General features: G+C 42.5%; 1 protein-coding gene across 1 annotated transcript; it reads right to left on the minus strand.

The window, feature by feature from the left end:
• Positions 1-986: 986 nt before the first annotated feature.
• On the minus strand, positions 987-14,818 carry HSPA9 (heat shock protein family A (Hsp70) member 9). Its single transcript, XM_072145857.1, has 17 exons — positions 14,597-14,818; positions 12,306-12,364; positions 11,570-11,657; positions 10,054-10,235; positions 9,463-9,587; positions 9,109-9,182; positions 8,914-9,020; positions 7,962-8,124; positions 7,234-7,326; positions 6,483-6,692; positions 6,150-6,377; positions 5,336-5,440; positions 5,076-5,193; positions 4,627-4,721; positions 3,554-3,646; positions 3,317-3,457; positions 987-1,465 (listed from the first exon to the last, which is right to left on the minus strand). Exons 1-17 carry the CDS (start codon positions 14,660-14,662, stop codon positions 1,397-1,399), a joined length of 2,016 nt encoding a protein of 671 aa, XP_072001958.1. The 5' UTR covers positions 14,663-14,818; the 3' UTR covers positions 987-1,396.
• Positions 14,819-23,143: the final 8,325 nt, after the last annotated feature.

Here is a 23,143-nt window from a genome sequence, read left to right on the forward strand (position 1 = left end):
GAACCGAAATAAAATTTACAACGTTTTATCTACAAACCGACTCCTGATGTCCAGCTGGAAACAGTTTCTTCACATGCACCTGTGACCGAGGTTGTCCGTGCTGGAGTGTCCAGAGTCAAAACCGTGTGGATTGTTTGAACAGAGCTGGTGAGCTGATTTTACAAGATTTTTCTCTTGTTATGTGTTTGTGTGTACCCAAGTAACCCTCCAGCACAGCTTGGAGAAGGTCTCCTGCCACTTTCTTGTGTGAGGTGGGGGGAGGCTGCAGTTTCTGTCTGTGTGCATTATGTGTGTATACACAAGTGTATGGAAAGCTGAGGAGAGATAAGTGTAGGTGTTTGGTCACTACATTAGTGAGGGCTTCTCCCTGCACATGACTGAGTGCTGGGGCAGTGATACATAAGGTAATCAGCTGATTGGAGGGAGAGAGATGGAGGCGTGTCTCCTCCTCCGTTGTCTTTGCTTCTTTCTGAATGCGGGATGAGCTTAGCAACAGACATAAGTGAGATTGCTGACATCTAGGGGAAGTCTGCAGAATACAAGAGAAAGGAGCAAGATTTGGGTAACTGATCAATTTGCAAAAGTGCTTAAAATTACCTGCCCTACAACATATCAAAAGTTTTTTGAAACGTCGGTTACACTTTAAGGCTCAGCCCCATTTTTTGTATTCTGACTTGTGTCACTTATTATGGTTATAACTTTTGAACAATGTCTTATCAAAACGATTCTGACATTGTTTTTTTCCCTTCACATGTTGTACTTTATTTTTAGTGGTAAAATTTTGGCTGATAAGTTTTGAGTTTATTTACAAAGTAAAAATGCTGATTTTTTTTTTTTTTAATTTGCCGTTCGAAATCATTGCGTTTTCAGGTAGATTTACCACCTAAATAAGTTGCCAAATAACAGTGTGAATCCATCCCAACACTGACAAGAGACTAAAGCAAAAACAAGCAGTGGTCAAAGTAGTAAAAGGATTGCACCAGAGACATGGTTAATTTTATATTTTATTTGTATTAGGATTAAGCATAACTTAACTTTGACTTGCACAATACTGCCTCAAATATGAGGCATTAATGTGAAATGTACAACAGATTCCCAAAATGTATATACAGTATAAAACAGGATTGTTGAGCCAAGATACAGGAGGGAATAAGAATTAAAAAAAAAAAAAAAAAAAATATTCTACACAGGTCAAAGATGCAAAGTTAAAGTAATATGGGAACAGATGGGCATTAGAAAAAAAAAAAGAAAAAAAAAACCACACACAAAGTCATAATGATAAAGAATTATATAAAGAGTACTGCCAAAACACAGTAGAACATTTGACATTTGAACATATCAGCTAAGGACATCCCTATGGAAATTGGCTCCCAAGCCACTGTTCATACACTAAACTTTACTGCTTGTCTTCTTTCTGCTCAGTATTTTGCTCACTAGTTCCAGAACCTTCCCTCTCGGATGCCATCTGCAAAATAAAGTAATTTAGAGGTTTATAAGATTCAGAGAGGAGAAACTAGGATATTACAATTCAGCTTAGAGGACTTGAATGAGAACCACAAAACAGACCATGTGACCAACAAAATATTACAATTTTATACAAAAGAAAACAGACCATATGTCACGGCAGGGAGTATTAATCTAGTTTTACAAAGCTTCCATTGGCAGAAAAGGTACCCATATCCGGACAAAAACAAAAAAGTCACATTTATTATTACCATCTAAAATAGTGGTAGCATTGCTACTCGGTGCTACATGGAAGAAAAGGGGATTTAAAAACAGCGTGACAGTTCTCTGAGCCTATAATGACCAGTTTAGTATTGATATATATATGCTGTAGTGTACAGGTGGCCAACACATAGGGTTGTGGACACAGGGCTGTGGATAAGGCTCAGGTTTGTTTCACATGATATGAGAGTTGGTCAGTAGAGGTGTTATTGTTTACAACAGTTGGGATATTGAATGTGACCCCTATTACCACTCAATGTGGTTAGAGTGACTTAGAAACAACAGGCCATTAATCTAGTGGCCACCTATTTAGGTCTCTATTATTTGCTACAATGGCATGTAATAGGATCCCTATAATAGGCTCATAAGACATCACATCTGGTGTGGGGGTGTACCCCATATACTGACTGATGGATATTCCCTCCAATCAAGCCAATGGATATTGTATCACTTGTGAACTGTCACGCTATGCACTCTATCTGGCCCTATATGCACTCATCCAACTGGCACCTGTAGCTACTAATATAATAGTATCAGCAAACTGGAGCTGTGGACACACTGCTATTTAAAAACGTACAGATCCTAACCTTAGCCCCCCCCGACATGTTTGGCCAGAGAACTGGCTTCATCAGGGGTTCGGGCTAATAGTGGATTTTGTCCGGATAGTGGATTATGGTGGATTTTGCTACCACTATTTTAGATAGTAATAATAAAAGTGACGTTTTATAATTTGTTTTTGTCCGGATATGGGTACCTTTTCTGCCAATGGCAGCTTTGTAAAACTCAACAAAATATTAGCCCTAAGAAGCAGAAATCAGCTGCAGTGCTGTGTTTTCAAACAGCTGATCATTCAAAAAGAAATCTACCATCAAAATCAAGAATTATAACCCAGGACACTTACTCGTAGATCCAGGCACCATATATATTATATCTTCTTATATTTGTTTTCCATGGCCTCCTTCCTTCTAAAATTAACATTTAAAATTGTGCAGGGAGCCCGAAAGGCTTCAGGGGCTGATACACGGTCTCATCTTGCACGGCACTTCCCCCATCCCTCTGCCTGAAATAATTTCACTGCAGTAGAGGTAGTGGTGAGGTAGTGTTCCTGCACAGTGCAGCAGCTTGTGAAAATGCAGGACCCCCAGAAGCCTTAGGGGGTTAGGCATGGATAACAATTATAAGAAGATTACACAGTCACAGTGCCTGGATCTAGGAATAAATGCCCCTGGTTTATCATGATGGATTTGATGATTTTGTTTATGTAGCACCAGGAGTCAGGTCTCTGCAATTCATATATCGATTACCCATGCTATGGATGGGATAGGTGATGAAAATACCCTTTTTAAAAGTCCTTTAAGAATTGTTAGACTTGTCAAGCCTTCATGTCTAATACAATTTTATCAATGGCCCACCCAGTGCGATTTGACTCCTCTGGTTCCAAAAGAAGAAAATGTATAGTTTGATACAAAACATTTAGTTATACTTCAGACGATTGGCCACACCCCCACGTCTGTACACCTTTAAAATGAGTGTCTGGAAAGGTTCAGACTATAAAATACATGTACAAGAACTGATCAAAAGGTAGAATTACCTTTTTGTATGCAAGTTCAAATAACTTCAGTGATGCTTGTTGAAGGGATGAAGCAGCCTGTTTGATGTTTTCACCAGTTTCTGTATCTTTTCTTGCCAAAAGCTCCTTCACTTTGCTTATCTCCTCCCTAAGCTTATTACACTGAGAAAATAAAGAGGGAGAGAAAAAAAAATAAATTTTAAAATAAACACATGTACATAACAGAAAAACCCCATGATAAGGTTAGTACAAACAAACCTCATCTTCTGGCAGCTGGCTTTTGAATTCTTCCATCTTGGACTCTGTATCATGGATAATGCCCTCTGCATTGTTCACAGCTTCAACACGTTCCTAAAATTGCAAGAAGAAAATAAAATATTTAGTGCTCTAAAATTGAGGCCCACAAATTTGAGAAAGGATACAGAAAATGTACTACATTAAAGTGAATGGCTTCTCCATACTGCTCTAAAGTGGTAATTTATTTAGCAAAATCCTTTTAATGCATTTTTAATTGGAATTCAACTAACCTTTAGGCCTGTGGCACATAACTGTGCCCAGTATGTTAAAGACTATGTGCTGGCTGTATTTCACAGATTTGGTAAAGGGAAGATAAGGAGATTCCTTGAATCACAGTGACATATGATGCATAGAGTCACAGCTTGCAGCAGTGCTAAAGCAAGCAGTGGAAAGCAAGGACTCCTAGCATCAAAATTCAGAAAGTCTCATCCTCTGCACTGTGCCAGCCCATTTTATCATCCCAGGGTACAAGACTAGTCACGGTCGTGCGCTGCTGTCCTGTGTTTACCCAATCACATTATGCCAGAAACACAAGGTAGCAAACATTTAATGCTGCAAATAGTGTACTAATTTACAATAGAACACTTGCTACTCTTAATAGTACCACCATTTTCCTATTTATATAGCCTTCCAGCTGTTTTGATCACAAAAAAATGCAGTCAAATGTGAAGATTTGTGCAATCATACCCTTGTGCATACTGTGAGTAGCAGCAGAACTATAGCTGGACTGGGTGCACAGGGAATAGCTTCACAATGGTGGTGCATTTTGTTTTGTGCATTCCAACTGCTCCCCAATCCTTCTCCCTGGTATAACAACCAGAAGACTGTTCCTCTTCTTAGAGCAGAGGAGGAGAAGATGAGCTGTGTATTTTGTGTATTGTTAGAAGCAAGACACAGGTGCATCAAAAGGTATGGTTACACCACTCTCAATGACCATTTCCACCACTTTGTGTGGTCAAAACTGTTGGTAGAACACCTTTAAACATTACTCAACATTTGCAGGCTTTGACTACATGGATTACAGAAATACTTGCCTTGCGCCTTCTATCTTCCTCTGCATACTTTTCAGCATTTTTCACCATATTTTCAATATCATCCTTGCTAAGTCCACCTGAAGACTGGATAACAACTACAAAAAGCATAAATATACATACATTAAATATAAAATGTATAATGATGGAACATTGCTAAAAGATCTGAAGCATTAAAACTGACTGTGGCAAGTAGTACAATTTTTTGTAACTAAGGAATCAATGTGAATAAAATGTGTGCACTCTTTGGCTGCTCACACAATGATGCATGTGGGAAAGACTGCCCAAGCCACAAAAACACAGGAATAGGACTTGCTATGTGTTTTGAGGATAGGGCTATGAGCTCACACATATGGAAACCAATAATGAATCAACGGATAGTACCACAGTAAAATTTGGGCATGTACAGAGTTGAAGTGAAAAATAAAATGAAAATAAGAGTAGGAACATACTCTGTTGCTCGCGGCCAGTTCCTTTGTCTTTTGCAGATACATGAACAATTCCATTAGCATCAATGTCAAAAGTAACTTCTATCTGAGGAACCCCTCGAGGTGCTGGAGGAATTCCTACCTAGGTAGTAAACATACAAGAATGGTGCATTTTCAATATTAAAACCATAAAATACTAAAAGTCTAATGACACGCAGGTCTATTTCACTCAAAAATGTGTATATGTTAGCAAAGAGTTCATGAGTGTAACCATTAGTACTTACTAGTGTGAACTGGCCCAGAATTTTGTTGTCAGCTGCCATTTCTCTTTCACCTTGGCAGACTTTAATTTCCACCTGGGTCTGTCCATCAGCAGCGGTGGAGAAAACCTGAAAGGAAACAAAATATCACACTTACACACTAACACATCAAAAATGCAAGACCTACGTGCCAAGAAATCCATCTTCATTTGTGATGAGGGCCAATTCTATAAGATCGGTACCATCCAATTATCTGCAATTACCGTATATACTCGTGTATAAAACGTCCCATCGGCTTATACACGAGTCACAACAAGTTAAAAAATACTTAAATGATTAACTTATATACTCACCCTCCGGTGGCCACAATCTGCAGCGCTGCTCCCCTGATGTCCTCTTCTGGCTTCCCGGCGCCTCTCCTGCCCCCTGTACATCGCGCTGGGCGCCGCCATTGCTGTCTCCCAGGCGCCGCTGATGACGTCATACTAGGCGCTGCCCGGGAGACGGCAATGGTGGCGCCCAGCGCGATGTACAGAAGACGGGTGCGGAAGCCAGAAGAGGACCCGCGCGGACATCGGGGGAGCAGCGCTGCAGATCGGGGCCACCGGAGGGTGAGTATACAAGTTTATTATTTTTTTTTTTTTTAATGCTGGGCTGGGCAGGGCTGTATACTACTGGGGGCAGGCTGGGCAGTGCTGTATACTACTGGGGGCAGTTTCCCACCCTCGGCTTATAATCGAGTCAATAGGTTTTCCCAGTTTTTGGTGGTAAAATTAGGGGTCTCGGTTTATACTCGGGTTGGCTTACACTTGAGTATATACGTTATGTAAAATTTTACCTGGCTCTTCTTGGTTGGTATAGTTGTGTTTCTTCCGATTAACTTAGTGAAGACACCACCCAATGTTTCGATGCCGAGAGACAGGGGAGTGACATCCAACAAGAGAACATCTGTAACATCTCCAGCCAAGACACCTCCCTGAATAGCAGCTCCAATGGCAACAGCTTCATCTGGATTTACAGCTTTGCTTGGAGCACGGCCAAACAAGTCTTGTACAGTCTGCTGTACCTAAATGTGTAATTAAAAAAACCAAAAAAAAAACCAAACCTGTATTGAGACATCTTATTCAAGATAAAAAAAAGCCTTATTTTACAATGAGAAGCTTTTTTTTACCTTTGGCATCCTAGTCATTCCACCAACTAGGAGCACTTCTCCGATATCACTCTTGCTAACTTCAGCATCTTGCATAGCTTTCTGGCTCGGTGAAATTGTTCTTTTAATTAAATCAGCAACAATACCCTCAAACTGAGCGCGAGTCAACTTCATATTCAAATGTTTGGGCCCAGAGGCATCCATTGTAAGGTATGGAAGATTGATATCGGTCTACAAGGAAGAGGACAAGAAAATCATAAAGGGTTTTGGTTCACTTTTCTTTTTTAACAATACATTCCTCCACACTAGCCATTTTCCATACCAGCTTAGGCCAGAACCTGTGTAGCGTAGAGCACAGTTTCAGCTTGGTCAAGTAGACATCTGCATAGTACTTTCAGTTCAAGATAGGTTTAAACACCCAAAAAGAACACATAATGGTCCCAAGTTAAATGTTTTTCGTTGCCTTCAGGGTAGTTTACTTCAAAAGGGTTATAAAAATAAATTTAAAAAATCCATTCAAATCATCGTTGACAAAAGTGGCGTTCAATTTCCCGTATTGAACGCCACTCTTCAAGCTGAGCTCACAACACCATAGTTTTCTAGGAGGCTATGAGCTTCAGCCTCATCACTGGTTTTGTGGAGAGGCTGGAACTTGTAGCATTCGAGAAAGCTGCAAGTTTACCCCAGAAAGCAGGAATTAAGAGAATCCCAGACAGAACACTTGTGTTCACGAGCCCAGCCATCTTGTCCAGTGACGCTAATATAAACCCACCTGCACAGAGGAGGACAGCTCACATTTTGCCTTTTCAGCAGCTTCTCTGACTCTTTGTAGAGCCATGTTGTCCTTCAACAAGTCTACTCCAGTCTAAAAAGAAAAGGGGGGGAAGAACATTTTAGATCTTAAGTTTCCAGCATTTTATTTTTGTAAATCAAGACTCATTGAACAATTGTCTAAATTTTACAAATATACATAGGCTGAAGTCTGTATACTAATAATACAACCCACACACCCTACAGGAGGTCACTAGTGCCGCAGTCCTCACCATACTGCTGATTCAAAGCATTTAATATGGTGTCTTTACAGATCGATACAGTACAGTGGAAAGTACAATACGAACCCATCATTAAAAATCACTTTAAATTCTTAGAAATGATTTCAATATTGCACATAATTGAAATCATTACACTTTTGCCCTTGTGAAAATAAAAATATTGATCTATATTGATCCATGGGAACTTATTTCTTCACAAAACATACATAGTTGCTGTGCAACCTCAAAGTGCACAGCAGACTAGAGACTGGACCCAATCCAACCCCACTCTACCATTTTGGTGGAGACAGAAGAGAAAGAAGATAAGCACCTGCATGGGCTACAAATTAAATGTCTTTCATGTAAATATACATTTAGAAGCAGGCACCACAAGATATTTTCTGTAAAATATCCAACACTTAATAACCACATAATTCAGAATGGGATGTTATTTTCCATTTTTACAAACCTCTCTTTTAAACTGCTTGACAATATGTTCTAACAAAGCCTGGTCAAAATCTTCTCCTCCAAGGAAGGTGTCACCATTGGTGGATTTTACTTCAAATACGCCTTTCTGAATCTCCAAGATAGAAATATCAAAAGTACCACCTCCAAGATCATAGACGGCAATGCTAGAAGCGTAATATACACAGATTAGAAATTTTGTACACGAGTTTTGCGTTCACATGATTTGCAAAATAGGTTACAATCTGTGTCCATCTATTGGATACAATATGACAATGAGGCTTTGTCACTTCTGTGCCTGGCTCCAGTGCTTCTCCTCTCACATTAAGTATGCACTGCTCTGAGAGAATAATGTAATGGCAGTGTTGTGATTGACAGGCAGAAGTAAACAATCGCTGCACCATCCCCCAGCTGCTGTGTATGAGTGATCCAGCTCAGGTTAATTAGTCCTATCTGGACAGTTCAGAACACTCATTGGATTGCGTTTAGCAATCCAGCTTTCCCAAGGTGTTGAATGTTATAATTGTTTTTTTTCAGCAAAAACACTCAGCTCAGGGATTAAAAAGGATATGTGCATGCATCGAGTAGCTACAGCATTCTCAAGGTATGTTTGGTTCATTATGCATGGAATCAAAAGGTAGATTTCCTTTAAATACAGTAGAGGTTTACATTTCAGAACAAACAAACATTGGAGGAGATTTATTTAGTGTCTGAAAGTAGAACTTTTCTAGTTGCCCATGGCAACCGGAGCTCAGCATTTTTTTTTTCACAGCCGTTTAAAAAATAAAAAAGCTGAGCTGATCGGTTGCCATGAGCAACTAGAACAGTTCTGCTCTCAGAGATCAGACATTTAGATAGAGGACAGATGTCCCCCATGGACTCAAAATGGTAAGTCAAAGGATTTAGCATTTCAAAAAGACTGCCAAAAAAAAAAAAAAATATACACAAACACTCACATCTTATCATCAGACTTATCCAAGCCATAAGCAAGAGCTGCAGCGGTTGGTTCATTAATAACCCTCAAGACATTGAGACCAGAGATCTGCCCAGCATCTTTTGTTGCCTAAAAATGAATGTGTTGACATTGTTAAGTTTTATTCGAGAAGAAATTCACAGAAGGTTCCCATGGCTACTTTTAGACAATGACTTGCCTGTCTTTGGGAATCATTGAAATATGCAGGAACAGTAATAACTGCATTTTTTGCTGCATGGCCCAGGTAGCTTTCTAGGTAAAAAGAGAAAACAAAAGTTAACATTTTTTTTTAAAACTTCAATATAGTACAGAGAACCTCAGTTGCATTAATATTTACACTTGTATCAGAAACAAGAAATAATCTTGCAGGATCTTCCCAGTAAACTGCAATTTATCCTAGTGCACCAAAATACATTAATATATTTCTGTGCCTGGGATCAAATACAGCTGCCTCAAACAGGTTTCATACAATCTAAACTGTTAAGCAGGTGGCCTAGAGGAAGAGTGCCAATGCTCCCCCTGATCCACTCACCTGCTGTTTCTTTCATTTTCATCAGTACAAATGCTCCAATCTGACTTGGGGAGTAGAGCTTTCCATGGGCTTCAACCCAGGCATCGCCATTTGATGCGCGGACAATCTTGAATGGAACGTTTTTGCTAAAAGTGGAAATCGACAGTAAAAAATCTTACAATGTTCACTGACTTCATCAGACTCTTGAAACAATTGAATTTCAACATCTTGAAACTCAGGGTCATTGTCAAAAACGCTACACCCCAGGTAAAACCTCTGCTAGCTGCTAAATAGCTGAAGATGGATAATTATAGTAAATTAGAGAATTGCTTATTTTTGCTTAGGGCAGAGGTAGGCAAAAACATTTTATACTTCACAGCTGTATTTTAAGATCACAAAAATCCACAAGAAAGGCTGCTGCTATAATCCCCCAACTACTCCAGTAACATTCTTAGGTACCCCTGTGGTCATATACACAGGACAGGGGAGAACTGTCAGATTAATGTGGGGCTGGCCACCGGGATCCCCACAGTTGACAAGTACAGGAGTCCCATTTCCCCTGATTGGTGGAGAAGCTGCCGTTTAGCTCAAAGTGATAAATTTTATACGTACATATCTTTCTGAACTTCTGAATCATCAAATCGCCGGCCAATGAGACGTTTTGTAGCATATAAAGTATTGTTTGGATTGGTAACCGCTTGCCGTTTAGCAGGCATTCCAACCAAGCGCTCCCCATCCGCAGAAAAGGCAACAACAGAAGGAGTGGTCCTGGCACCTTCTGCATTCTCCAGCACCTGCAACACACAATGTCCATTATGCAGCACCACAAACCTGCTAGGAACTTGACATCTTCCACTGGGGAAGTTATTGGTACAACAAAGCAGGCACCCAACCTGTATGGAGAGGGCTCCACTTGTGAGCCCCCACCATAGAGGGTTAAAGAGTGCACACCGTACAAGGTTCATATCTCTTTAACCCCTTAACGCCACTGGCCTTTTTTGTTACTTGGTTTCCATTTTTTGCTCCCCACCCTCAGAAATCCCTATCTTTTATATTTCTCCGTGTACAGAGCTGTGTGAGGGCTTGTCTTCTAGGCAACAAAATTGTCCTTCCTAGTGACGGTATTTAACATTCCATGCAACGTACTGGCATAATCAAGAGATCGAGATATCCATCTCTAGATTATGCCCAATTCTGACGCTAATAACTTTTTCATACTTTGGCGTGCAAAGATGTGGAAGGAGTCTCTTCTTGTGGGACAAGATGAGGCTTCCATTGCTACCATTTTAAGGACTTTACAACCTTTTGATCCACATTTTATAAAAATGTATCAAAAATGTTATTTGATGCAAAATGGCTAAGATGTGTCAGTTCTGACTTTTGGGCGCCATTTTCCATTACAGGGTTCACCGCCGGGAATTACTGTTTTTATATTTTGATCAGGCTTTTTGGGATGCGGCTATACCAAACATGTTCAGGATTTTACCTTTTTATTTCTAGTTCTGGGAAAAGTGGGAGATTTGAACTTTTAGGGTTTTTTTGTTTTAAATTGTAATTTTAGACTCCCTAGGGCAGTGATGGCGAACCTTTTAGAGATCGAGTGCCCAAACTGAGACCCAAAAACCACTAGCTTTTCCCAAAGTGCCAACACAGCAATTTAGTCAGTAACAAACTTATTGCTACCAGAATTTTTGCGCTCCGATCCGACACCTTTTCACTCTTCAACAGGACCAAGCAGCACAGGATGGGTCACTTTAAAGTAGCAGAGCACTACTTGGACTACCTGAGACTGCAGGAAGATGCCATGTCTGGTGAACTCTGTGCCTGGGAGACAGCCTGTGTGCCCACAGAGAGGCCTCTGAGTGCCATCTCCGGCACCAGTGCCATAGGTTCGCCACCACTGACCTAGGGCACTTGAACCCTAGAATGTTTGATCACTCACAGCATCAACTGCAAAAACTATTGTATTGCAGTATATGAGGATCTTGCACTGCATGTGTATCAGTCTGTTACTCACAAACCGTTTTAGATGCTGCATCAGGACGTTAATATTGTTGACAGTTCCCAGATCTACATGACATAATTATCACAATTATTTAATGACCCAAATAAGTAAACCCCACGTTACCTTTGCTTGTTTTCCTTCCATAACAGCAACGCAAGAATTGGTTGTTCCCAGATCTATTCCAATAACTGCTCCCTTAATTGCTTCAGAGCTGTATATCAAAATAAGAATGTTAGACTATGAACATGGACAATTTAACTAATAATATATAACTTAATACACTATACTGTAAAGGTAATGAGCGCAGACTTTAGCCATGTTCATTACTCGTTCTAGTGCTCCGTTGTTAAGGATTCCCAAATTATTCTTACAACTGACTGAAGCAGCACATCTTCCCGTTTGGCAGTGGTAGGGTAGGGGCATCTGTCCCCCATAGCCCTTAATGGCATGCGCCTAGCGTATACGGCTCCTTCCAGTCAGCTGCACTTTTCATCCGATGATTTCTGCTGGACGTGACATATACTTAGCAGACAGAGGCAAAAAAGATGCTTCTGCCTCCCAGGTTAAGTCTATGGACGCGCTAGGCATATACACTTAAGGGGGGATATTAATCACTGCTTATACGCCAGTTTTCAGCACAGTGCAAGAATTTGCAATTACTATAGCGACTATGCCATGGGACATGGCAACCGGTTCTTTTGAAAAACCCAGCCTGGCTTAATTTTGCCCAGTAGCCACGCCGCCTGCCAGATACATCAAGAGGCAGGAGTGCTGGTATATGATAAATCTCCCCCTGGGTGTGCAAAGAAGAGATGGGACTATAGCCACATAATAAAAAGAAAGAAAATTGATTACTTACGCATAGTTCCTTTTAGATGCTGCTCTGAGCAACTCTTCACTGAAGCCATTAAAAAGACCCTGAGAGGAGAAAATCAGATATGGGAAATGAGTAGACTTGGAATTAATGGATAATCCATGATAATGTGAATTATGATCTTGCCCTAGGTCCTCAATACCAAAAACAATGTTTCTGGTGTGCCAGGACCAGCTGCTTGGGTCGGAGTTTCAATGATGCAGGACCATTAGGCTAGGAGCCCACACTTTAAAGTGCGGACAGTAGTCCGGCTGCAGCTCTCGGCAGCGACCATTACACAAGGAACAGTGGTGGTGCTACAGTTCAGTTCCCCATGTGAAAGGGCCCATTTATTTCTGGGGTCCCGACTGCCAGGACTAGGGGAAAATCTGTGTACTTGGGTTAGCAAACGCTTAGTGATAGAAAAGAAAGGCTCGTCATTAGTGGTACATTGTCAGATTGCGTTAAAGTTACAATTGGGGTGGCACAGAGGTCAGTATTGGGGTGTACATAATAAGAGTTTCAATATTTACAGAGATTTAGCATCATTTGCAAAGTCATTAGAGAGTAACTGTTAAGCGTTTTTTCCATCCACAATGGCTTTTGGGATGTAAAACAACTTTGCCTACTATGTTTGTTACATATATGTAGCAGTTTATTTGCTATACCCCTCCAATTACCTTAGTGCTGCAGTTGCTGCTGTTAAGCCCTGAAAGTCCATAGTTTGTTTATCTGTCGGTTTAATGGGAGGGGAGGGGCAGTTGCTCCCTGCTCACAGGGGAGGAGGTCAGAGCTGTGTATGTAGCAGAGCTGGATGTGTTCAGAACAGTGGATACCGAGGTCTCCTGCACAGAGTAGTGAGGTACAATATCTCCCTTTGTTTCCCATCAGTCCCTCTATCCCAGTCTGCGATTCTTCAGAACTTTCTCGGTCTTTCTCTGCACCCCTTCCCCCACCTTGTCTCCAGCACTTTGTGCTCTGTGCAGATAATCTATTAACCTTAAAGTGCTCTCAGAGCACAGGCTATAGACTGCATGTAACTAGTTTACTTATGATTTCTACCACTTATTACATGTTTCCTGCTCATCCATGTGATGGAAGCTGCCAGGTTGGTCACCATAAACATCCTGTATATACACTGTTCAGTGGATTTACACATAAGAATCTAAATGGATTTAATGCCAAATTACTTTGAAAGAACACAAGGCATCATTGGATCTGTGGGCAACCTAAGCTGGCCTCAGCCTGAGGACATAGACTGACAGATATTAGTCTCCGACCACTTCACCTCTGGCAGGAGCTGCTCTTCTGTAAGCTTCTTATGTCCTGGTTTATAAAAAAAAAAAAAAACTAAAAATGTATGCAAATGTAGCCTTGAGCCCCTCAGAATCATTTGCATGATTCTAAAAGCATTTAGAAAAGAAGATCCTGCCAGAGGGGGCACACACCAATATTTTATTGTGCTTGGTTTACAAAAACATTGGTGTAAAAAAAAAAAAAAAAGGGTTAAAAATATTAATAGGTATTATAAACATTCCTTTGTCAATACTTTGTGAATTTTATAAGCCTACACGCACAATGCTATAGAATACACATATGCAGTAGCGGAGGTAAAGCACATGTGTGCACTGTCCTTTAATTGTACCTGCAGCTTGGCAGAAGCCATCTTGTGGGCGGGGCCATATACATCCAACCAGTTTCTCTCTGATTACATCATTGGATGATATAACATAGAGGAATGCAGGTACAAGATCTGCCCACAAGATGGCTGCCCCCACTGACCACCAGACATACTAGAATGTACCGGATATAGGTTATGTGGGAATAGTGTATAAGCCTTACACACATCACAGAATAATAGAGCACTGCAGTCATTATTGATAGAGGTGATGGTAAGAGCAATGAGTATCACTACTCCTTGTATATAGAGAGACTATAGGGTTCTCACTGGATAGGAATTCTACACATGAGGCCACTGACCAGTTAATAAATGGCTGCTGTATATGAATTAAAACATGCTCACAGGCATCTCAAAATATGAAAAGGAGTGTTATGTGCCCACCCATCCCCCCTCACATAAGATGGTGCAATCCTATGACGAATTCTGTAACCTTGCAGTGAGGCGCTGAGGCCGCGCCATTATATCACACTGTAGGGGGGGGGGGGGCTTATATAAGCATCACTAGTATTAGGACCCATTTAACACGTCACGAATCTGATGGGTCCACTGCTGCAGATGAATCCGCACCTGAGAACATGATACGGCCGCTGCCAGTCATATGACATACTACACATACCTTGCGGGCTTCGCTCCTGGGCACGCAGGACAGGATGCGGCTCACGGTTCTGCTTGCGCTCAGCATGATGTTGTAGAGGTGACGAGGCGACTCCGGGGACAGCACAGCAATGGACAGACAGCGGGCACAGTGCGCACTTCTAGAAGTATCTCAACCACGTGGGAGGGACCGCAAAGTTCACGGCGACAGTGGGCGGGGCCCTGATGCTCCACCTTATGCACGGGACACAGCGCCTGTCCTCGAGGCCTCGGTATCACAGAAGGGCACGTCACATATTCAGGCTCCCGGGAGGCGAGGGCGGCTTCTGCGGGAGAAGCATAAGGATAACAACAAGTAGATTCCCCAGAGCGAGGGCCAGTGCGAGCTTCACGACCAATGCGTGAGCAGGCAGTGGAGAGGCCGTCTAGATTAGGTCCTAATTAGGACGGAGCTGTCAAGGTCATCGGGGACAGGAAGTGAAAAATTCTCAACGTGGTGTGAGGATCATGCCGGGGACTTCTGGACGGTTCTGTCTGTCTGTGGGGTCATCTCTGGTGCTGGTGGACTGGGCTTAGAGATGGCGCTTCTATCATTGTATTATTGCAGTCTTAGAATTATGTATACATGTAATGTCAGCTTATGTAACCAGGCAGAGATAAGGCAGTCTATGGGAATAATGTGATGGTGGTTATAGAAGCCAAAATTAGATCCGGATCATTATAAGAGGTCATGGCCATAAAATGTAATTGTGTTTCTGGTTTTGGTTCTAGAAATGGTATATTTCTGCAATTGAAAACCATGCAGGTGTGAATATATTCTCTTTGCTAAAACCTCAAGGGATCCAGATATTACAATTGGCCTAAATATGATGACTGAGCAACTCTCTGACCTATAAAGAAGCTGATGTGAGAACATGATGCAATGAGCTGTAATCCACAAGGAGACCTCATATACTGGTCACCAGCCTAACACACACAAATATTTACTCAGGAGTCAGATTTTTTTTTAGTATTTAGTCGGATGCAATGAAAATATGTACTCAGAATCAACATGTGATCTGTCCACCTTTTCTATGTACAATTTGAAAAACAGTCCCAGACTTGGTCAATATGGTGACTTGTTTTGTGAACTGTAACTGCCCCTTTAACCACTTATATTATCAGGGTCAGTGAGGTTTAACTGTAATGATGAAAAATATCTTATATACCATCACTTCATAAGATGATCAAACCATTTAAAGAGGATGGGCAGGAATATTTATCGATTAGCAAGAAAGTCCACAAATATCTGATTGTGGGGGCTAACACCTAAACCATCACTTCAGCTCACATCAACTTTCATTGGAAATCTTGGCATACGGAACGCCTTTGTTTGCATCCGGTAGTAGAGTTCTGCTCAAGCACCGATGACCATTTACAATGACTTCCCAGGATGCAAAAAGGACCTGCTCTATATCTCGCGTCACAGCTGTGTGCGTGAAGCTTTAAAAGCAAATGAGGATGTGTGCAACCCCTTTCCTTAGGCTTAATTAAAGGGCATCTACCACCAGGATGAAGGGCTGTATGCAAATGAGCCTGAGGGGGCTTGGAACCCCTCTGGCTCGTGCATACAGTCCGTCATCCTGCTGGTAGATGCCCTTTAAGCTGTATTATTGTCTGCGCGCACCACACTTTCACTCAACCTGTGTGATCCAGGGGCCTAGTGAAACCACCAAACTTGTTATTGGTGGTCAACAAGTCAACAAGCTTTCTGCCAACAGTCATTATACACAGCAACACCATAGTATTACACTTTCTTGTCTTCTCCTGGAAAACATTTTTAAAAAGTAAAATAAAAAAAAATATAACAACTTCAAATCCTTTTTTTTCCCCCATTAAAACTCAATTTATTATGTTAAAGAACTCAATTAAAAAACCCTCACACATTTGGTATCAATGCAGTCCTAACAATTAGATTGTATACAAGAGCACTAAGTGTAATGCTGACACTGGTCAGTGCACCCTATAACTCCAGCCTCCTATAGCTCTGCCTGCTTGGCTGTGCATTTCCATGGCAATACAGGAGAACCACATACACTAAAGGGTAGTCACAGAACAAGAATTGGATCACCAGAAATACAATAATAAAGCTGGTAAAATGACTTTTAGCTGGCAAGGGACATAACACACACAAGAACACTATTCAGATTGCGGAAAGACAAGCAAGTCACAGATAAATCAGCAAGTTGTGACAGTAGGGAGATGACCACAAAGAAATGTATGAAGCTGGGGATGTGGGCACTTAATTAAATGCAAATTTTATCCCTTGCATAAAGTTCAGTGTACCAAAACCTTGAACTTAAAAAATGAAAAGTATGCACTATCCAAGTAGAAAAAAACAAGCTTTATTGATCACAATACTGATAGCATAGCAACAGACAGGAACATAAGATAAAAGCATTGTATGTCATGTCAGTATCAAGGGAAAGTGCCCACTAGGGGCATAATACATGATAAGTATGGAACAATATTGAAACAGGCTAAATGGAAATAATATATAGCATAAAAACAAAATGCATTAAAGGGAACCTGTCACCAGGAGACCCATTTTGGCACTCCCCCAGTCCCCACAGAGCACTGTACCTTTCATTAGCATCTTCTGTGTGACTACAGGCAGTCCCCGGGTTACATACAAGATAGGGTCTGGAGGTTTGTTCTTAAGTTGAATTTGTATGTAAGTCGAAACTGTATATTTTATAATGGAAGTTCTAGACAATTTTTTTTCTTTTGCCCCAGTGACAATTGGAGTTTCAAAATTTTTGGTGTAATTGGACCAAGAATTATCAATAAAGCTTCATTACAGACATCTTACAGCTGATCATTGCAGTCTGGGACTATAGTAAAGCATCCAGAGAGCTTCACCAGAGGTCACAGTGGGCAGAGGGGTCCGTCTGTAACTATGGGTTGTCTGTAAGTCGGGTGTCCTTAAGTAGGGGACCGCCTGTAGGCAGTTGCCAATTGGGACGGGCTGGAAAGGAGCAGTTTTCCCCCCACCCTTGGGAAACATGTGACCTTTTCAAATATATGAATAACTCCCCACACTCGGGATTGGCTGTAGAGGATCAGGGGGCGTCGCTAAGCCCAGTGATGGGTGTTTTCATATATTTGAAAAGGTCACATGGAGTAGCTGAATCCCAAGGGTGGGGGGTGAACTGCTCCTTTCCAGACCCTCCCAATAGGCAACTGCCTAGTCACACAGCAGATGCTAACGAAAGGTACAATATAACATTTCTTTTTTTCTGTAAAACCAATTTTTTTTATACAAAAACACTTTGGTAGCATATGTACTATGCTCTGTGGGGACTGGGGGAGTGCTAAAAATGGGTCTCCTGATGACAGGTTCCCTTTAATCACTTCCAAAACCTAGGACATAGTTACCATACCAATGTTTGAGCATACACTGTGAGACCCCGACACGTATTTTGCTGGTAGCTTTATCACTCTCCTTGATAAAGCTACCAAATGCCCAAACATTGGTATGGTTACTATATCCTAGGTTTTGGATGTGATTAATGCATTTTGTTTTTATGCTAGATCTTGTTATTTCCATTTAGCCTGTTTCAGTACTGTTCCATACTTATCATGTATCATGCCCCTGGTGGGCATTTCTTTTTGAAGCTGGCATGGCATACGCTGCTTTTATTTTATGTTCCTGTCTGTGGCTATGACATTAGTGTTGTGAACAATAAAGCTTGTTTTTTCTTTGTACTTGGATACTGCATACTTTTCATTTTTTAAGGTTTTGGTATAGTAAGGAGACGAGTAAACACTATTTGCAGTACATATTGTAGTACTTACGGAGTGTGAAGGTTTTATTCTCCCTTGATTGAGATCTGGTCCATGGCATTGATGACCCCAACAAATTCACGCAGACATTTATCTATGTTCTAAGTGTGTCAAATGTAATCATAAATTTGCACTCTCAGACCTTAATCTATGAGATTTTAAATAGCCTATTAATATTATAACTTTCAAATGTTGTGGTCATGGATGTAAAAGTGTTTTGGCACAAGTACTTTGGATCTGTCCTCTTTTTTTATGGTGTGACAATGAGAGTTAATATTCATTGGCTGCGCTTTTTTCTTCCAACCTGGAGTCCTCCAGTAGGACATTTGAAACACACTGTTAGAAAGTGTTTGGTGCAGGAGAAGTTATCTCTTGTAATCCTTTTTGGAGTTGGGAATCTTTATCCTGTCAGTTGTCATGTCATATTTTAAAACTTGTCTGGTTACAGGGAGATGTTATTGTTGGAGAGGACAATGAGCTTCTGGTAAAGATGTTGTAATGAGGGAACTGGATTCCGCGATTCACTTATCCTACGTGATATGGGACAACTAGAAGACAGACCTTCCCTAGACCAAAGTAAAAGCACAAGAACAAACAATACAATAAATAAGAGGTCGCCAAGGTCAAAACAGTGAGGGAATCACAGTACAGAATCACTAGACTGGTGAAGAGTCAAAAACCAAACTGAATCCATGATACAAGAAATGTAATATACACTCACCGGCCACTTTATTAGGTACACCTGTCCAACTGCTCGTTAACACTTAATTTCTAATCAGCCAATCACATGGCGGCAACTCAGTGCATTTAGGCATGTAGACATGGTCAAGACAATCTCCTGCAGTTCAAACCGAGCATCAGTATGGGGAAGAAAGGTGATTTGAGTGCCTTTGAACGTGGCATGGTTGTTGGTGCCAGAAGGGCTGGTCTGAGTATTTCAGAAACTGCTAATCTACTGGGATTTTCACGCACAACCATCTCTAGGGTTTACAGAGAATGGTCCGAAAAAGAAAAAACATCCAGTGAGCGGCAGTTCTGTGGGTGGAAATGCCTTGTTGATGCCAGAGGTCAGAGGAGAATGGGCAGACTGGTTCGAACTGATAGAAAGGCAACAGTGACTCAAATCGCCTCTTGTTACAACCAAGGTAGGCAGAAGAGCATCTCTGAACGCACATTACGTCGAACTTTGAGGCAGATGGGCTACAGCAGCAGAAGACCACACCGGGTGCCACTCCTTTCAGCTAAGAACAGGAAACAGGCTACAATTTGCACAAGCTCATCGAAATTGGACAGTGGAATTGGAAAAACGTTGCCTGGTCTGAAGAGTCTCGATTTCTGCTGCGACATTCGGATGGTAGGGTCAGAATTTGGCGTCAACAACATGAAAGCATGGATCCATCCTGTCTTGTATCAACGGTTCAGGCTGGTGGTGGTGGTGTCATGGTGTGGGGAATATTTTCTTGGCACTCTTTGGGCCCCTTGGTACCAATTGAGCATCGTTGCAACGCCACAGCCTACCTGAGTATTGTTGCTGACCATGTCCATCCCTTTATGACCACAATGTACCCAACGTCTGATGGCTACTGTCAGCAGGATAATGCGCCATGTCATAAAGCTAGAATCATCTCAGACTGGTTTCTTGAACATGACAATGAGTTCACTGTACTCAAATGGCCTCCACAGTCACCAGATCTCAATCCAATAGAGCATCTTTGGGATGTGGTGGAACGGGAGAGTCGCATCATGGATGTGCAGCCGACAAATCTGCGGCAACTGTGTGATGCCATCATGTCAATATGGACCAAAATCTCTGAGGAATGCTTCCAGCACCTTGTTGAATCTATGCCACGAAGAATTGAGGCAGTTCTGAAGGCAAAAGGGGGTCCAACCTGTTACTTGCATGTGTGTACCTAATAAAGTGGCCAGTGAGTGTATAGGGCCCATGGAAGGAGCGGAGCTGATGAGAACACTTCTTGCAAAGTATGCAAGATGAGCCACAGAATGAAAGGATGAAGAACAGGAGGACACAATATGAGGGAGGTGGTGGAGACATGCCACAACATGAGGAAAATTGAGGACAGAGGCCACAATATGTGGGCGATGGGTGAGAGCAGCCAGAATATGAGGAAGATGGAGGATAGAGGCCACAATATGAGGGGAATAGAGGACAGGAGGCCACAACATGAGGGGGATGGAAGACGGGAGGCCATAATATGAGGGGTGGAGGATGGGAGGCCACAAGATGAGGAAATGGAGGACAGGAGACCTGTCTTACACATGTTGCTTCAGTGGAGCTAGAACCATACACCACAATGCATGTTTCAGCCACGCTTCTTCCCATGTCCCCCCTGAGGAATTGTTGGCGAAATGCTACTTGGGGTGTCTGGTTGCCGCTCCACTTAAAAAACGTGGATAAGATATTCGTCTAGTTACTTATGCCCGCAGTATTTCTGGCACAGTACACGTGACGCCCCTTTTATCCCTCTTTCTTTCTGAAAAAAAATTTGGAGGTATGCTGGTATGTATATTGCCCAGCATATGCCCCTACTATATATGAAGCCCAGCACATGCCCCCAGTATAAAAGTAGTCCAGTGCACTCCCCCTGTATTTTTGTAGACCAGTACATGCACTCGGTATATATGTAGCCCAGTCCACGTCCCCAGTAGATATGTAGCCTAGCACATGAGCCCTGGAACAGGAGGGAGCTGGAGGACGGAACCACAGGAGGAGGCTGGGGGACATGGGGCTACAGGAGGAGGCTGGCGGACAAGGGGCCACAGGAGGAGGCTGGAGGACAGGGAGCTGCAGGACAACTGGATGCTGGAGGACAAGTAGATGCAGGAGAAGGCTGAAGCTGAGGAGGAGGCTGGAGGACAGGGAACCACAGGATGAGGCTGGAAAACAGGGAGCTACAGGAGGAAGCTGGAGGACAGGGGGTCACAGTAGGAGGCTGAAGGACAGGAGGCCACAGTATGAGGAGGATTGAGGACAGCAGACCACAATATGATAAGGATGGAGAATAGGGACCACACTATGTGACAAGGGGTGGGGATAGGAGTACAGATAGTATTATATATAAGTTTAGGGAGAGAAATAAAATTGGAAAACTCAATGTAAAGGGAGAATAAAATTAAAGTAAGGCCACAGTAAGGGGCGTTATACTACAGTTTTTTTTTACATTTGTCCCGCCATCCCGGGTGGTTGGAACAATGTTCCGGACATTCCTACAGTGTCTCGCACTCACTGGGGTTGTCCCGGCCGCTCGATCTTTTCTGACCAAGCCCCAACCCTCTACCAGAGGTGTCACAAGCCCCACCCCTTCCATCCAGCCAGCCTTCAAGCACCTGGTTGGGACACTGACACACAATGGCTGCTTCAGTGAAGCCAGGAGGCGGAGTAAACTGCTTTCTCCTGGTATCACCATGATACGGACTGTGCAGCCCGACACCTTCCCTAGCCCTTGTTCAGCCTTGCCCCCCTTGAGTAACACTGTGTCTGCATGATGACTGGAAGACAGAAGACGCGGGCCCAGAGGCAGGGGACTGTGTGGTGCCACAAGGTGGAAGGCCACAATATGAAGGTCTGAGGCCACAATATAGAGAAAGGAAATCAGGGACCACAATATAGAGGATGGTGGTTAGAAGTCACAATATAGAGGATGGAGGACAGGAGGCTACAATATAGAGGATGGAGGTAGGCAGGGTTATTATCCTATTGTTCGTATAGCTCTTGGCTGCGTCCACTGAGAATATGTCCATGGTACATTTAAATCCCGGTTGCGTCTGGGGAACGGGCAGTAATTTGTAAGCTTGCTTTCACTATCCAATTTATGTTTAAGTTTTGTATTCTATTCAAAAAAGGAAAATGTAAGGATCTGTTTTTCTCTGCCTTAATAAAAAAAGTTCTTATTAAAAAAAAACAAAAGAATGACAGGATATGAGAGAGGCTGGAGGACAGGAGGCCACAATGCTAGGGAGGATGGAGGACAATTGGCCGCAATATGAGGAGGATGGAGGACAGTAGGGGCCACCATGCTAGGGAGGATGGAGGACAATTGGCCACAATATGAGGGAGGATGGAGGACAGGAGGCCACAATATGAGGGAGGATGGAGGACAGTTGGCCGCAATATATGGAGGACAGGAGGGGCCACAATGCTAGGGATGATGTAGGACAATTGGGCACAATATGAGGAGGATGGAGGACAATTGGCCACAATATGAGGGAGGACAGGAGGCCGCAGTCTAAGGTGGATGGAGAACAGAAAGCCACAATATTAGAAGGATGGAGAACAGGAGGCCACAGTATGAGGAGGCTGGAGGACAGGAGGCCACAGTATGAGGAGGCTGGAGGACAGGAGGCCACAGTATGAGGAGGCTGGAGAACCGGAGGCCACAGTATTAGGAGGCTGGAGAACAGGAGGCCACAATATTAGAAGGATGGAGGACAGAAGGCCACAGTATGAGGAGGCTGGATGACAGGAGGCCACAGTATGAGGTGGCTGGAGGACAGGAGGCCACAGTATGAGGAGGATGGAGAACAGGAGGCCACAATGCTAGGGAGGATGGAGGACAGGAGGCCTCAGTATGAGGAGTCTGGAGAACAGGAGGCCACAGGATCAGGAGGCCACAATATTAGAAGGATGGAGGACAGGACGCCACAGTATGAGAACAGGAGTCCGCCAATAATATCTGCCAAGTGTGAACGTTGCTACATTTGACTGATGCCGATAGAAATAATTGTA

Source organism: Engystomops pustulosus, chromosome 4 (genome assembly GCF_040894005.1).
Source record: "Engystomops pustulosus chromosome 4, aEngPut4.maternal, whole genome shotgun sequence".
Lineage (NCBI taxonomy): Eukaryota > Metazoa > Chordata > Amphibia > Anura > Leptodactylidae > Engystomops > Engystomops pustulosus.

Coding starts and splice junctions, on each gene's coding strand:
- HSPA9 (XM_072145857.1), bottom strand. CDS start 14,662: ATGCTGAGCGCAAGCAGAACCGTGAGCCGCATCCTGTCCTGCGTGCCC. Junction 5,194..5,335: donor TTCTGGGCCAGTTCACACTA/GTAAGTACTAAT, acceptor TTTACTACCTAG/GTAGGAATTCCTCCAGCACC. Junction 3,647..4,626: donor AGGAAGATAGAAGGCGCAAG/GCAAGTATTTCT, acceptor TTGCAATTTTAG/GAACGTGTTGAAGCTGTGAA.